Source organism: Perissodus microlepis, chromosome 13 (assembly GCF_051167445.1).
Source record: "Perissodus microlepis isolate ML-2025 ecotype Zambia chromosome 13, ASM5116744v1, whole genome shotgun sequence".
In the NCBI taxonomy this organism is placed as follows: Eukaryota; Metazoa; Chordata; class Actinopteri; order Cichliformes; family Cichlidae; genus Perissodus; species Perissodus microlepis.
In genome coordinates, this window is record NC_140473.1 from 17,987,960 (window position 1) to 18,002,816 (window position 14,857).

Below are 14,857 nucleotides of genomic sequence, written 5' to 3' on the forward strand. Positions count from 1 at the left end.
CTCTAATAATGTTATTAAGCCTCTTCACAGCCTTTGGCCACCACCCCTACCCTGCTGTGTTCCCACTCTTTCTTCCCATCACCCAGGGAGTTATAAAAGTATGTCTTACCAACCAAAAAGCGACAACACTTGAGAAACCAGCTATCATAGCAAACAGCAAATCTCATGATGAGCCTAGAAATCAGTAGAAATTTTAATCATATGCAATAATAGATGTCTATTAGAATAAAAGCACTGTGTGAGACTTGTAGTAAAAAGGTGCTATGCAACTACCAGTCAATTTAACAAATAGGGAACACATGTGAAATTACCGAGTAAGAAGAAATTATGACATCTGTGCTCTAAATTTTGGAAAACAAGCTTTAGACTCATTGCAAACTGGTTACTTCTAGAATATCAAGTATGTGGTCTTTTAGTGTTGACCAAAGAGCATATTATTCTCACTGCAACAAAAAAAGTACAGAGTAAATTAATCAGACATGACAGTCATGAATGCTTTTGTGCAATGAGGGAACAAGAAAAAAAGGCGCTTCCTTTTTTTGTCAGGGTTGGCTGGTTCTATTGAAAAAATAGGTCAGGTGCTGTATGTACTGGAACATTAAAATAAGAGCAGGTAAAAGGTAACGGTTCTTTCACCTGTTCTCTCACGATTACATTCAGGGATTCCCAGTTCCATTGTCCAATGCCATATAATACTCACTACACATACTACATGGTCTTGTTTCATCATTCTCTTTTATAGCTGTTATGTTACTTTGCTGTTTCTCTAACATGTAGTTTTCATTTCTCCAATCTGATTCTTCTTCCCCAGTAAAATCCAGTCTGGTAACAAGCTGGTGCTGGCCATAACCACTGAAGCCTGTCAGGGAAAGGACAACTTTGTCCGCTACCTGGAGCATGTTCAGGCTGTAGTCACTGTCAATGCCAGCCGCCGTGGTGACCTCAACATCAACATGACCTCACCAATGGGCACAAAATCCATACTGTTGAGCCGAAGGCCCCGTGATGATGACTCCAAGGTGGGCTTTGACAAGTGGCCCTTCATGACCACGCATACCTGGGGAGAGGACCCCCGTGGGACCTGGGTCCTTGAGGTGGGCTTTCAGGGTGACGAGCCACAGCGAGGGGTCCTGAAGGAGTGGACTCTCATGCTGCACGGAACACAAAGTGCCCCTTATATAGACCAGATAGTACGTGATTATCAGTCCAAACTGGCCATGTCCAAAAAGGAGGAGCTGGAGGAGGAGCTGGATGAGGCTGTAGAGAGAAGTCTGAAGAGTTTGCTCAGTAAAAACAACTAGAATCCCATCTGCATGTTGCCAGCTCACCTATCACCTATCTTCCTTCTGCAGTCTTGCTCTGTCCTTCTCTAAAATTTCACTGCATCTCTTAAGTTCTCCTAAGTCCCTTGTTATCCTCCCTTTGGTCTACCTCCGTTCCTCTCCTGTCTCTGCTTTTTGTTATCAGATGTTAAAATTAACCCCTTCGATGAATGTTTCTTGTAATCCAGTCATGATAAAAGTGTAACCTTCAATAATCTATTCTATAGAGAGAAAACAAACTATATCACTTGGGTTTTTACACTCTAAAGAACTGTACATAAAGCAAACGCAAGCCACTCTGTCATGCTCTTGCTTTAACTGCCCTACACCTCTCTTCTGCCAAATGTTGTACAGTTTGTGACTGTAAATGATTTTCTGTGCCATTCTACTTAAAGTTTAATATCTTGCAAACAGAGCAGTGCTATTTCTTTCTGTTTATATTTTTGTGACATGCACTGTTTATATAAACATGGAAAGAATGTGTAATTCATTTTGCAGCCTGTAGTCATCAGTTCATATTTCATAATCTTTGATGGACTATAATAAATCTATTCAGCTGTTTATTAAAGCACTTGAGTGATTTGAAATACACCGCCAAAGGCAGTGAATGCATGTAGAAAACCAGCCATTCTCGGTTACATGATGCTGCATGTGCTCCACTAAAACTGGAGCACAGGCAGGATCACCGTGGGATAGCAGTCACCCTACTGTAAAACACATCAACAAGTAAAATCGTCTAATCTTTCCCAGGCTTCTTTCATTCTGTATTGTGCTGTTCAATAAACAGAATAACCCCCCTAAAATGCTCCTTGCCTAGGTACTATAGACACTTCCTTTATTTATAGAAGCAAAATGTAGCACCAATAAATCACTGTCATATAAATTATTTACAGCCTATTGACTGCAAATATTTAAAACAAAGAGGCTTCACTCAGTAAATAAAGTGTTTCCTGGACAAATGTTTTAGGATGTAAATAAGGATCATCTAAAGAGAGCTAAAACACTTACTTTCCTACAAAACAAACTCTTTCAGAATGAAAGAGGAGCAGCAGCAAAGAGCAGAAAGTTAACAATTGTCTGAACTAGCTACCCAGATGCAACCCGAACTAAAAGCAATGTGGATGTCAGATATGCATTCATCAGGCTGCCTCATAATCCAAAATGAATGCTAATGCCTGTGCTAATTTCAGTGTGCAGTTCGGTATGTAAGTAAGCAACTGTTGCTCTTAAAATCTAATGTCAGTAAATTGCTTTTACAGCTTACTTCCACTTCCTCTATTGGGCAGAAATTTAAATCAGTGTTCATTTATGAGGAGAGAATGTGGAAAAAGACCATTACTAGCATGAAGACTTTTAATTATCTCAGCCATTATTCAATCTTACTCAAATAAGTTAGCACAATTATAGCAGTAATCCAAGTAATATATAAATTTTTATAAAGTGAGATTTCAGACTAATCTGTTCAAATACGTCTTAGAAATCTTCTCTGAAGTGTTTTACATACTCTGTATCATGTTTGTCTCCTACAATTGTCTTACATTATGAACAAGGTAAGGTCACATTAAAAAAAATCTCATTATTATTCTTTTTGCAGATGCTGCAGCCTTTGCAGTAAGACCTTCTGAGCCATTTGTAAATGTTCAAAGGCACTTACAATGTCCAGTAAAAAAAGACTTTTGTCATATATTAATAGAACATATAAGGTGCTTGCTACATGTTGGTTATGTGAAGGCAAACACAACAATGTATCAATTGATGTTTGGGTCTTTTTTTATTATTAAATATATCAAAGCAAATTAATACACAGCAAAATTGTGCTGAGGGCAGGCAGTGGCATCCAATTGAACAATTGAGCTAAAAAGGGGAAGGTCAGAGTTCTAAGACATAGTTCAAAAAGGGTGGCCCAGCTTTTTGTTTTCAATTTTTTTGGGTTTTTTCTCTCTTTTTATAGGTGGCGCTTTGTTTTTTTCATTGTTCCAAGTTTTCAGACAGTAAAGGACTCAGCATGAGTATGGGTGAATATCTCGAACAACAACAGCAGTACTTATGGAACCAGCAAAACATATTCTGGACGCAAGACCAGAGACTGCAAGCAAATGGAAGAGCAATGTTTATCAAAGCAGGAATGTCTAGTTGCTCTTTATGTGTGGATGGTCTCCCTAAGAGACAAGAACATTAGAGTTAAAACAGTAGTTTTAGAAACAGTGGTGGTTATGAAGTCCGAGTGTATCAATATTATCTTCCAGCTAGAGGACCTGTCTCATGCAGGGTCCTGGTTTTCTGACCCTTTATGTCAGGTGACATGGTTTCAGTGTTTCTTCTTGCTGGACTTCTCAATCATGGTCTCCACCACCACGGAAGTTTCCTCATAACCTTTCATCTTGCGGCCATTGGAGAACTTTTCCACAGACTCCACAACCTCCACCTTCTCGTAAGTCATGGCATCTGGAGTAAAGCTAGTCGAGCTGGTGCTGGTGCTAGTGCTGGAACTTGAACTGGAGCTGGTGCTGGCACCACGAGGTGCAGGCTTTGGAGTGGGCCCGCTTGGGCCGTTGTCATCCCTAGTTTTCTTGGGATGTTTAGCACCTGGGGTGGGATCTTTGGGGCCAGAGCTTGGGCCAGAGGGTGGAGATACTGGTCTTGGCTCCTTTGAGTGAGGTTGAGGCTCTCTATTGTTGTTTTTACCTTTTTCTCCATTATCCTTTTGTATTCCACCCTTTTTATCCTCCTTTCCTTCTCCTCCAGAGGTGGGCACGGTTGGACTGAGAGGCCTAGGATCTACAATGGGTTGAGGAGGTGGAGGGGATGGTGTGTCACGTCCATAAGGTTCATAGGGAGCCATCATTCCATCTCTGATAGTAACAAAGATGTGGCCAGCTGATGGTGTGGAGGTGTAGAAGCAGGGATCTAGGTAGCTTCCGTCACCGGTGACAAGCACATAACGACCCTTGGTGTAGAAATCAGCAATTGGTTCAGGCTTCTTGTATTTCCTCATTCTTTCTCTGACAATGTTACAGAGAGTGTCAAAGGCTTTGCTAATCTGAGCTCCATCTGGAACATCCTGTGGAGACACTCCACTGAAAGCAGGTCTCTGCTCTTCTCTCTTCACCCCCTCCTCTTGCACTTCCTCAGACTTGACCCCCTTCGTTTCTTCATTTGGACCCTCTCCACTGGCTCCGTTTTCTTCCTCCTGGCCACTGTCCATCACATCTTTTGGGGTCAGATCCTTCTTCTTCAGGCCCTTCCTAACCATTATCTTCTGTCGTGGCTTGATACTGGTGATCTCCTGAATAGCCTGTGTGATATCTAGACACAAATGAGGTTTAGGTCAACTAGATATAAATAAATTAAATTAAAAAAAATGTATACACCAGCACTATTAAATCTTTGTGAATTCTAAATATTATAAGGACATTGCTTTTGTTAGACATAATCTTTAAGGACACATGTTGGTGTCTCAACTATAACGACTGCGACTGAAACTAGCTGTTTTATGTTTTATGTTCTTGGTGACCTTACCTCTCCCTCTGCTTGATGCAGTAGATCTGGGAGTGTAGCGGTAATTAGGGGTAAGCAGGGTAATGGGAGTGCCAATTATTGCTGAATTCAACCTACAGGAAAGGGAGCAGTAAATTGTTACACAGTGATGTTCTGAACAGTTTTCCTGTGCAGAGGAACCTGATCATTCATATGATTCAAAATATGAAATAACACATAACACATAAAATGACCTAAATATAGGCAATCTTACATGAAAACAAAAACCCTTGAGCTGGTAAGGAAGGACACATTTGTTGTCACACAGTGCCATCTGTTGGTGGATTGCACAGAGAAAATAAACCTACTGAGTGTCATAAGGAGCAAATCTAACCTCCTTAGATGCCTTAGGCCAAGTGACCAAAGGTCTTTCAAGAAAGTGATCCTGGAAGTTATGCTGGCAGTTTTGGCTTTAAGTGTCAAAAAAGCCACAAAGGTGAAACATAAAATTACTTGTCCAATTACAAATTACCCATGACAGTATTAATGTTTTACATTTTGAAGTTTTTACATACAATTAAAAGGATGTTTCGCAAGAGGTACATCAAATTTGTCTTGTTTTGAACGTGTTCTATTTTTTCTTTTCTTTTTCCCATCACTTCTCAGCCTGTTAATAAAAATAGCTCCACTGCCAAAGGCTTTCTCATAGAGGGCTCTCTGATTGTTTCTCTCTATCATTGTAGGGTCATAAGAGAGATAATATTTACAGAAGTGTGCACTGCCTGAATCTATGCTGATCTCAGAAACTTAATTTATTTTTTAATTTATTATTATTTTTTAAAATTACATTTATTTTAGCTGCTGCAACCTTTTTAGCCATGTGATAATTTGTTCATTTAAATGAATTTATTGCTGTGTATCAGATTTACTGGGCGCCAGCAGTATGTGACATTCTTGTTAGTGATCACTCAGTGAAGTGAGCAACTAATGTTCTCATTCAGGTGTGTGCGAGTGTGTCTTTAGGTGAAGCAAAGTGGTGTTAGCTTACCTGTTATCTTCATTCTCAATGATCCTCTTGTACCTCTCCAGCTCATTCTCAAGGGATGTCTGATACATTGCCAGGTGGCGACATTCGTTGGTGTACTTCTCCAAGGACCTCTCAGTTTCCTCAATCTCTTTCCGCAGAGATTCGATTTTCTCATTGTACATTTGGATCTCATCGTCATAGCTCTCCTGGGTGTTTTTGATGGCTTGCTCCAACATTGTAGACTGATAGAATAGAAAGAGGCAGAGAAGAATAGACAAGGGTGATTTCAAGGAGAAATTCACATTATTAGCGGTAATGCAATGTGTCTAAGAAATATTGCGAATGAACTAAATGCCACTGTATGCATCTTTATTATACCTGCAGGATCAAATAGACAGGTATGTAAAGTGCATAACGAAAGCTGACTGAAGATCGTTATTTGTGCATATAGCAGAGGTTTTATATCAAAAGCAACGCCAGATGAAAGAACATGTGCTTTGAAATCAGTGCAGACAATATATTTATTTTTGAGTTATCTGTGCTATTGAAATAAAGCACTGCTGTGTTTCTCTTTCATGAAAGGACACACTACTTTGACAAAACTCTACCTTTTAGCTTATTAATCTTCCATAGCAGGGCTGTTGCTGACACCTAGTGGCACACTTGCAGCATCTTTTGCTGTGACATAATGACGCTGTTAGGTGAAAACCTATTTAAAGGGAACCTGTTACCTCCATTTCAAGCTTCGTGTTTCAACTTTTGAATTTTACTAGAATAGCTTTAAAGGATCCTTATCTCTCAGTCCAGGATTTTGCACTTAGAGCGAGAGTTGTATGTATATCTAAGGATGTCCACTGATATGGATATCTTACAGATCCAAGTGTAGAAAAAAAAAAGACTGAAACACAATTTATAGAACAGCGGATTGATATATATATATATATATATATATATATATATATACTGAAAAATGTAAACTATTGTAAATAAATTGTATAACAGCCCACTCTATGCATTAGAATGGAAAGGATTGATTAATTAGACAAGGAAATACATACACAGCATATTTGAGTCATCTTGAACAAAAGCACACAAAATGCAGCTTTTCAAATGTGCAAAGATATCAGAATAAATACTGATTTTGGAATTTTGGTCTGAGAAAAATCAAATAATGAGCAGTGTGATATTGTAGTCTTTCAGATGTGTATTTTGCTACTGAATAATGTTTGCAGAATTAGGCCAAATGAATCATCAGTTAACTCTAAAAGTGAGCTTAGTTACAGCAGCCACTGGGAGTTTGGACTGGTCTTTGTGGAATATAGTTTTCCTCTAATAAAAACACTCTTGGCTCCTTTGAGAAATCCTTTTGTGTGCTTCTATAAATATCAGCTTGGCAATAAAAAAAAGAGCAAAGGAAAGAAAAGAAAAAAGAAAAAACATGATGTAATTAAGGCGAAACCTCCTGTTGTCATGGTGACCCACCTCAGTCTGTAGTCGCTGTTTCTGGGCCTGCAGCTGGCAGAGGGCACTCTTGTATTCCTCCAGCTGACTCTGTAGCACTGGTACTTTTTTTTGGGCCAGCAGCTTCTCCTGCTCCTTCACACATGGAGCACAAATCAGTGAACACATGCAGACAAATGCAGTGCGTCTCTACAACATGAAGGTAATACCACACATACTTAGCCAGCAATAAGGTCTCTCTTCCTGAAGTAAGGAATTTTTAATGAATTTTGTGGCTTTTTATGTTAATTTGAAATGCATTGCTTTTAGATCTTAACAGTTTGTAATTTTCAATACTTATTGGCTTTTCTGCTGTTGTCGTTGAAAGTGACATTATTAACATTTGTACATTTTTTTCCAATCCATACTTGAAACGTATCATCAGCTACTGCAGTAAAAGTCTGTACTACTCTGACAATCTCTAATATGTATGGCTGTTCTGCTGTAAAATAAAAGGTTAAACTAAGAGGACGTTTCTGAAATTTACACTTTTTAGGTCATCTTAAACTAAGCTAATCACAAGCTGGTGTGCTTCTCTGTCCTTCAAAAGACATCCATCTATAAGACTGAAATAGCTTAATTGTTATTATATAGCTTAAAGGTTTAGAGAAATATGTTTATTTCGTTTTTTTTTTCATTCAAAACAACTAAAAAGAAACCAAGAAACATACAAAACACTTCACATGTACTTTAAATTAATTACTGCTACCAATAAATATTATTAAAGTTTTGTTGAGGAGAAGTGATGTCTCACAATTTTCTCAAAAAATGCCCATGTCAATATTTTTCCGAAAAGACATGCTTTGATTTCTAGATCTCAAGATGACATGAAAGACAACATAAATACAATGTGACATATTAAAGTCTAACTGGGCAAACTGGTAGTTTCAGTAATCTGCAGTATACATGTATTTGATGTTATTGAAACCTCCCTGTAGGGTGACTATACCCCAAAGAATACCCTCATTTATCTTTTTCAGAAGAAAGAATACCCCATTTCAACCCAGTTAAATATAATAGACTAGAGTAGAGTGTAGAATAAAATAAAACACCCCTTTGTTGTCATTGTACATGTGCAACAAAATTATATCCATCAATTCAAAGTGGTCTGTCAATTCCAAAGGCCACACAGTTTCCATTTTCATCAGCAATCAGTGTCCTCTTTTGTCCTTTGTGGAAACATCTGGAACTGCCACACATGCACAAGTCATGCCCACTTGCTTACACTTTATTTTCCACTGGATGTCAGCTCAGCACAGCAGAGCCAAGAGTTGTGGCTCTTTGTTAGTACCCGCAGAGACTTAATCCAACCAATTAAACAATTTCTGCATTTAGAGTCAACATGCCTCTGAGAAATGTTTATATAAATAAATCTCCAATTTGCCACACAAACGCTTGTCACTGTGGCGCCGCTACTAGAAAATTAGCATGCACAGCCGTTCTTCACAGCATTTGCTTCATTGTGTGCCCTGACACTCTCATACTGCAGGCCTGTCAGTGTGTCTGGATGGCACTGTGACTGTCTCTCTCCTGTGCTTTCTGCACATGCACTCACACACGTATACAAAAACACAGATGCAGTCACAGGCAACCAATTGGACAGAGAAGCCAGTAACCTCATCAACCCCAGACACGTAGCCGGGGCTGGCACACATGCAAACACCATCTTCTCCCCCAGGGAGGGCCATGCACACACACACACACAATGACAGCATTAGTGACCTCACCTCGGAGATGCCAACTGACACATTGGGAACAAGGGGGAGCGTCTGGTTGATTTGCTTTAAAATGTTTACATAGGTTTGGATCTCTGCGAGGTTCTATGGAGAGAAAGACAATATAAAAGGAAAGTTTTAGTAAGAAAACTCTGCAAAAGTAAAATGAAAATAAAAAAAATAAATCTGTAACTCTTCCACTTTGTAGACTAAAATCTTCAGCTAACAAACCTTTCTCTTTTCTTTATCACAATCTATTGAAAATCAGCTGAAAATGAAATATTTGATAAAAGGCTTTCATTTAGCTGAAATGTATTTATAAATGGCACAACATTTACTTCGAGCATGGCCAAGACTTTCTGTCCAAATCCTTTTGTAATAGGCTGAGCTCAGAGTCTTTCCACACGGATACTTCAAAGCTCGAGACCACAAGCCCAATATTCATGTGAGAGGACTCTATTATTTCCGACATAATATACTGACAGTAGTGCCCATTGATCTGCTCACGATCTCAGTATTGCAGAGTCATGTATTAATTCATTACCAAACACGCTGCTGGGTGAAAGTAAAAAGGAGAGAAAATGCTTAGGCATGAAATTCTGTGCAAAGTATGCTGTCTTGTTTTGTTTCAGTGTTTTTGCAGCCATTGTTTTGGACCTTCTAGCTATTGCTACATCACAAAAGAGGGTCTATTTTTATTTTTTCTATGTGCTTTCCAGTCATATGATGAGCATTTTCTGAGCAATACTTTCCGCGCTCACATCACCGACAGTAAATTCACAAATCCCCAGGAACATCATAATATATCCACTGGCAATAATTTCAAGGATTTGAGTCACAACAAAGAGTTGCAGCCTGAGGTGGGCTGCCTGGTCAAAAGGAACAGGACTGAGTGGGGAATAGGCAATAAATCGAGACCAAAAAAACTCTCTTGAGTTTATTTATGTTGTCAAAAAACTATTTCAAGATGCCAGAGCGTAATTAAACACTGAAAGGGGGTTATTATATGAGCGCTCTTTGTTTGTAGTTGATAAAAAAAATTGTGTTTTATAGAGTTTTAACCATTTAAATCGATGTTTTAAAGACACATGGCATAAAAAAGCAGAGCATTTTTAGAGAAACCTCTAATCCACGTCATTACAGCATTTGCTTATTTTCCCTTTAAATTTGCATAATTTGTTACTGCAAATGAGTTTTGAAGGAAACTTAATGCACAAAGCACAACAATGACTTTGCCTTTTTTCTACGTTTTCTTTTTTTCAGCAGTATAATATCTGCTGTTAGCAACTAAAGTATTAGCATTGCTAATTATGAACCCTAAACATGAGTTGGGTAATGATAATCTCGTGTAAATATGCAGAAAAAAGTCCATGTTATTCTAGTAATGTTTAATAAAGTAGTGCTTTTGCAGACTACATTTAGCCTCAGGAGAATCTGGTGCGCTGTAAATCTTTCAAGTAGCAATCATAGTATTCAATCAAGATCTGTCTAGAAAAGATATTGCCATGTATATAAAAAAAGGAGATAAATATGAAATAGAATATAGTAATCTCTAATGACTTAGGCAAACATGCTTCGTTGCTATGTCGCTATGTTGGCTGTTAATACTATTCACTGCCAGAATAGAAGTCAGATCTCAGTGAGCTCTTAATGCCTTCTTGCTGAGAATACTTCATGTATGATTATATAAGATGTTAAGAGGATTAGTAGTTAGCAAAGCTTAATAAGTAATTTCCTTTTTTTGGTTTAGGTTAACTTTGATCATTTCCCATTAGAGTACTGACCTTCTTGTGTCTGTCTCTGGTGGAACTGATGTCATCCTGCAGGAACTGAGACTGGATCTGGTACTCCAGGTTTCTCAGCAGAGCGCTGTCAGCCTCCTGCAGGTAAAGAGACCCAAGAGAGGAAAAAATAACTGAGCGCCACAATGTTATTTTTTTTCTTTAACAAAAACATCAGTGGCAGACTGCATTCAAATAACAATGAAGAAAATTCTCTACTGTCCCACAACGTGTCATAGTGGTAGCGCTCTGGTATTTTCAATCTAAATGAATTATATCTGATCCTTTATACTGATATATATATTTTTTTCAGATGAAATATCTTTTCATTGTGGTTCTGCTTTTCGTCAATTTTTAAAATACAGAAGAATGCATTGGAAAAAAGGCAAACTTGAATTTTTCCAAAATATCATCAGCGAAGCTTTTTATATTTTTACTTACTTAGAGAGTAACAGTGCACATTTACTGAAACGCAGTCATAAATGTCCTTTTGTAGGGGTGCTTAAACAAACATAGCTTTAACTATAGATATTACCTTGTTTAACTGTTCCAGTGTGCCTCGAAGCTGCTCCTGATAATCACATTCATTTCTGTATCTGAATGACAAAAGAACTCATTTATGTGTTCATATAAAGCCAGAGTGCAGTGATTACACTATATACCACCACATTATTTATATATAATGCCCTGCTGACATGGTAAGCTCACAGTGAGAAGGGATAGCTGAACAAACTCTGTTGTATTTGTAATGTGTCAGAGTAAAAAAATCCCGATTATACATGTTGAAATCCACCTGCCTTTATCTGCTAATTCAACCAAAGCTCGTCAATGTTATTCTTAACTGATCAATAATGCAGCAAGACTGCCTGCAGATAAATGATTACAAGGCCTTTCTAGACAGTTCCAATTAATCAACTGATTCAGCTTATTTACAAAAGAAATATCTCTCCCTCTCTCTGTTTTTCCTAATAGTATACTGGAGCCATGGATATACTTCGGGCTTTACTTCACAAACATTTGAGACTTTTCCTTATGACCCTGGAGTGGCTAAGCATTAGAAAATGGGTGGATGGATGTTTGCTTGTGTTGCTTTTTTGTTATGGGTAAAAGAAAAAAAGTATATAAAAGTATATAATCTGATTCCTTTATACAGTTCACAGCAGTATCACAATTTAATGTCTAACATTGTGTTTTATAATTACTAGTGACACAGTACAGCACATATGATTTAAACCATTTATAACAAATTTTCCTGACTGCCCTATTCCGATTCTTGATAATAGAATAGGATCATTTGAAGGCTTTTTTTTAAAAATGCCACGCTTCTTGCAACAATTGTCATCATCATCTTAGTATTGGGTTCATTAGCATTTTAATGACATTTCTATAGTAATGACATTTTTCTCATTACTCCATATCTGAGGAAGAAGTTTGACTCCTTACACACATAAAACACCAGCCACTACCCACTCCCTTACTTGTTGGTATATTCATCCAGCATGCGGCAAGCATCCTTCAGCTCCCGCTGCAGCTTGGCATGGTCGGAGAACAGCTCTCGAATACGCTGCCTGTTGACTTCAATCTGCTCTGTGAAGGCTTCCTCCAAGCCGCTGGCCTCTTCCATTCGCTGCAGTGTCTCCAGCTGCTTGCGGAACACGGCATTGCGCTGCTCTAAGACTCTTGCCCTGTTGATGTACCGGGCAAAACGGCTGTTGAGCTCCTGGAGGTTCTCCCAGCCCTGGATGGCTGAGATACCTGCAGATTCTTCAGCATCGTCCTCAAAGATATCCGAGCGCTCATACTTTTCCTTGTGCACCTCATGCCGGTAACTTGTCTTAAACATGATGGCACGCTTCTCTCCCGTGGGCTGGTGGTCTTCCCGGAGTGCTTGGTCCACCTTAGCACCTTTAATGTGTGAAAACTTGGTTGCTCACCCTTGGCTGTCTCATGCTAGACTGAGCGCTGCACAGTAGTGGCTGATGGCGAAATAGCCCCCCAAACCACCCTCTGGCTGTTGCCATGCATACTTTGATCCTGGGGGCTTCCAGAGATTATTGTTGCCTTTGTGGCAGAAAGTAGAAAAGCAATACTGTTGATGACAAAGCAAAACCACAAAGAAAACACAAATGGCCAGCCCACGAAAGCACTAGGATGTCACACACCATTGTTTTGGTTCTTAGTCAGCTGCTTTCTAGATCCCTGGCAGCCTGGATATTGGCACACCACAGGACACAGGGGAAATTTCATGTAGTGCAGTTTGTGGGAGGTGTGGAGAACAATTCCTGCCGAAAGTGGCTACTTGTTGATACTCATTCTGCTTTTGTTTATATTTACAAGTTGGTATTGATTCTGTTTTTGTTTATAACCTCAAAGGTATTGCACAACAAATGTATCAACATTCATGCAATTACAGCAGCTATGTGAGTAGATACAGAGATATCCAGTATAGTCAATTGTTCAAAGTCAAAGTCAAATTTATTTATATAGCACATTTAAAACAACAAATGTTGACCAAGGTGCTGTACAATTAAGATAATCAAAAGAAATAAAAACATACAGAGACATGATAAAAGTTAAGAAAAAGAATCATAAAATTAAAAGGTTTGAGTAAGAAGTAAGATAAATAAAAGTAATACAAACTTATTCTGATTTAAAGGTCATGGAGCAAAGAAGGACTCATCCAGGCTGGAGAAACTGATCAGGAAGGCTGGCTCTGTGGTCGGCATGAAGCTGGACACTCTGGTGACAGTGGCAGAGAAAAGGACACTAAAAAAACTGATGGACATTATGAACAATGCTGGGCATCCTCTGCACACGGCCATTAACAACCAGAAGAGTCTGTTCAGTGACAGGTTGCTTCTCCCCAAGACAAGAACTAACAGACTTAAAAACTCCTTTGTCCCACACGCCATCAAACTGTTTAACTCCTCTCTGGAGGGGAGAGGGAGGGGAAACAGGAGGACAAAGGAGGGGGGAACAACTAAGCTGTAGTGCCTCTTCACCTCACTGTGCAATACCTTTTGTGCAATACTTTTGTTAATAGTCAATGGTGCAATAGACCTCAATACTTGAAATGTGCAATTCACTTGTATTTTTATTTTTATTCCTATTTATTCTATTTATCCCCTTCGTATATTTTATTTATATATGTCTCTGTATTTATATATGTGTGTGTGTGTGTGTATATATATAATATTCTGTAACTGTAACTTCTGTCGGTGCTGTGCTTTTTGGAAACAGAATTTCCCAGAGGAACCCACCTGAGGGATTAATAAAGTTTTATCTTATCTTATCTTATCTTATCTTAAAAGTGGGTTTTCAGACAGGTTTTAAAAGTGTCCAATGTTGGTGAGGTCCTGATGTGAAGGGGCAGTTTGTTCCACAATTTAGGAGCAGTCACAGCAAAGGCCCGATCTCCTCTGTGCTTAAATCTGGCAAGAGCGATTTGGTCCTGGGGTTTGAAACAGAATGGCGACGATGATGGCTGCGAACCGACTGAGAAACCAGCGTCCAGGTGAATGTGACAAATTGCAAGGGTGGATGGATAATGAGGGTTTGCAGACAATCTAGCGAAGATTCTTTGAGAGAGCTGGACATAAATACAGCCACGAAGATTAGCCACAGGTGTGGACACTTGGACGGGTTGCCTCGCTTGCATGTGCCAGTTAGTAATCATGCTGCAGTGTTTTGGACCAGCTGCAGATGGCTAATTGTGATGACAGACTAACTTCAGAGTAAAGACTATTACAGTAGTCGAGGCGAGATGAAATGAAGCCATGGATAGCTCTTTCAAAGTCTCTAAAATAGAGAAATGGCTTCACTTTAGCAAGTAGCCAAAGGTTAAGGAAACTGGTCTTGATTACAGCATTAGTCTGTTTGTCAAATGTTAGATTAGAGTCAAAAATCACTCCTAGGTTCCTCGCAAAAGGTTGTTAATAATGGGTTTTTATTAATTTCCAATAGAAGCAATAAATACAAGAACCATGACATAACTGAAATAAGTCCTGACCTAACCACATACAACTTTTCTTTTAA

General features: G+C 38.8%; 2 protein-coding genes across 2 annotated transcripts in view; one reads left to right on the plus strand and one right to left on the minus strand.

The window, feature by feature from the left end:
• The window catches only part of pcsk2 (proprotein convertase subtilisin/kexin type 2), a 29,393-nt gene extending 27,503 nt beyond the window's left edge, over window positions 1–1,890 (plus strand). Inside the window, exon 12 of the mRNA XM_084947888.1 lies at window positions 812–1,890. Within this exon, the coding sequence (XP_084804014.1) occupies window positions 812–1,301 (490 nt within the window). The 3' untranslated portion in view covers window positions 1,302–1,890. The remainder of the gene's footprint in view (window positions 1–811) is intronic.
• A 1,184-nt stretch (window positions 1,891–3,074) lies between these two features.
• On the minus strand, window positions 3,075–12,987 carry bfsp1 (beaded filament structural protein 1). The gene is made up of 8 exons (XM_084947886.1): window positions 12,301–12,987; window positions 11,358–11,418; window positions 10,826–10,921; window positions 9,054–9,146; window positions 7,309–7,422; window positions 5,848–6,068; window positions 4,842–4,933; window positions 3,075–4,628 (listed from the first exon to the last, which is right to left on the minus strand). Exons 1-8 carry the CDS (start codon window positions 12,663–12,665, stop codon window positions 3,631–3,633), a joined length of 2,040 nt encoding a protein of 679 aa, XP_084804012.1. The 5' UTR covers window positions 12,666–12,987; the 3' UTR covers window positions 3,075–3,630.
• Window positions 12,988–14,857: the final 1,870 nt, after the last annotated feature.

Coding starts and splice junctions, on each gene's coding strand:
- bfsp1 (XM_084947886.1), bottom strand. CDS start 12,665: ATGTTTAAGACAAGTTACCGGCATGAGGTGCACAAGGAAAAGTATGAG. Junction 6,069..7,308: donor AACAGCGACTACAGACTGAG/GTGGGTCACCAT, acceptor CTATTCTATCAG/TCTACAATGTTGGAGCAAGC. Junction 4,629..4,841: donor TGCATCAAGCAGAGGGAGAG/GTAAGGTCACCA, acceptor ATTTGTGTCTAG/ATATCACACAGGCTATTCAG.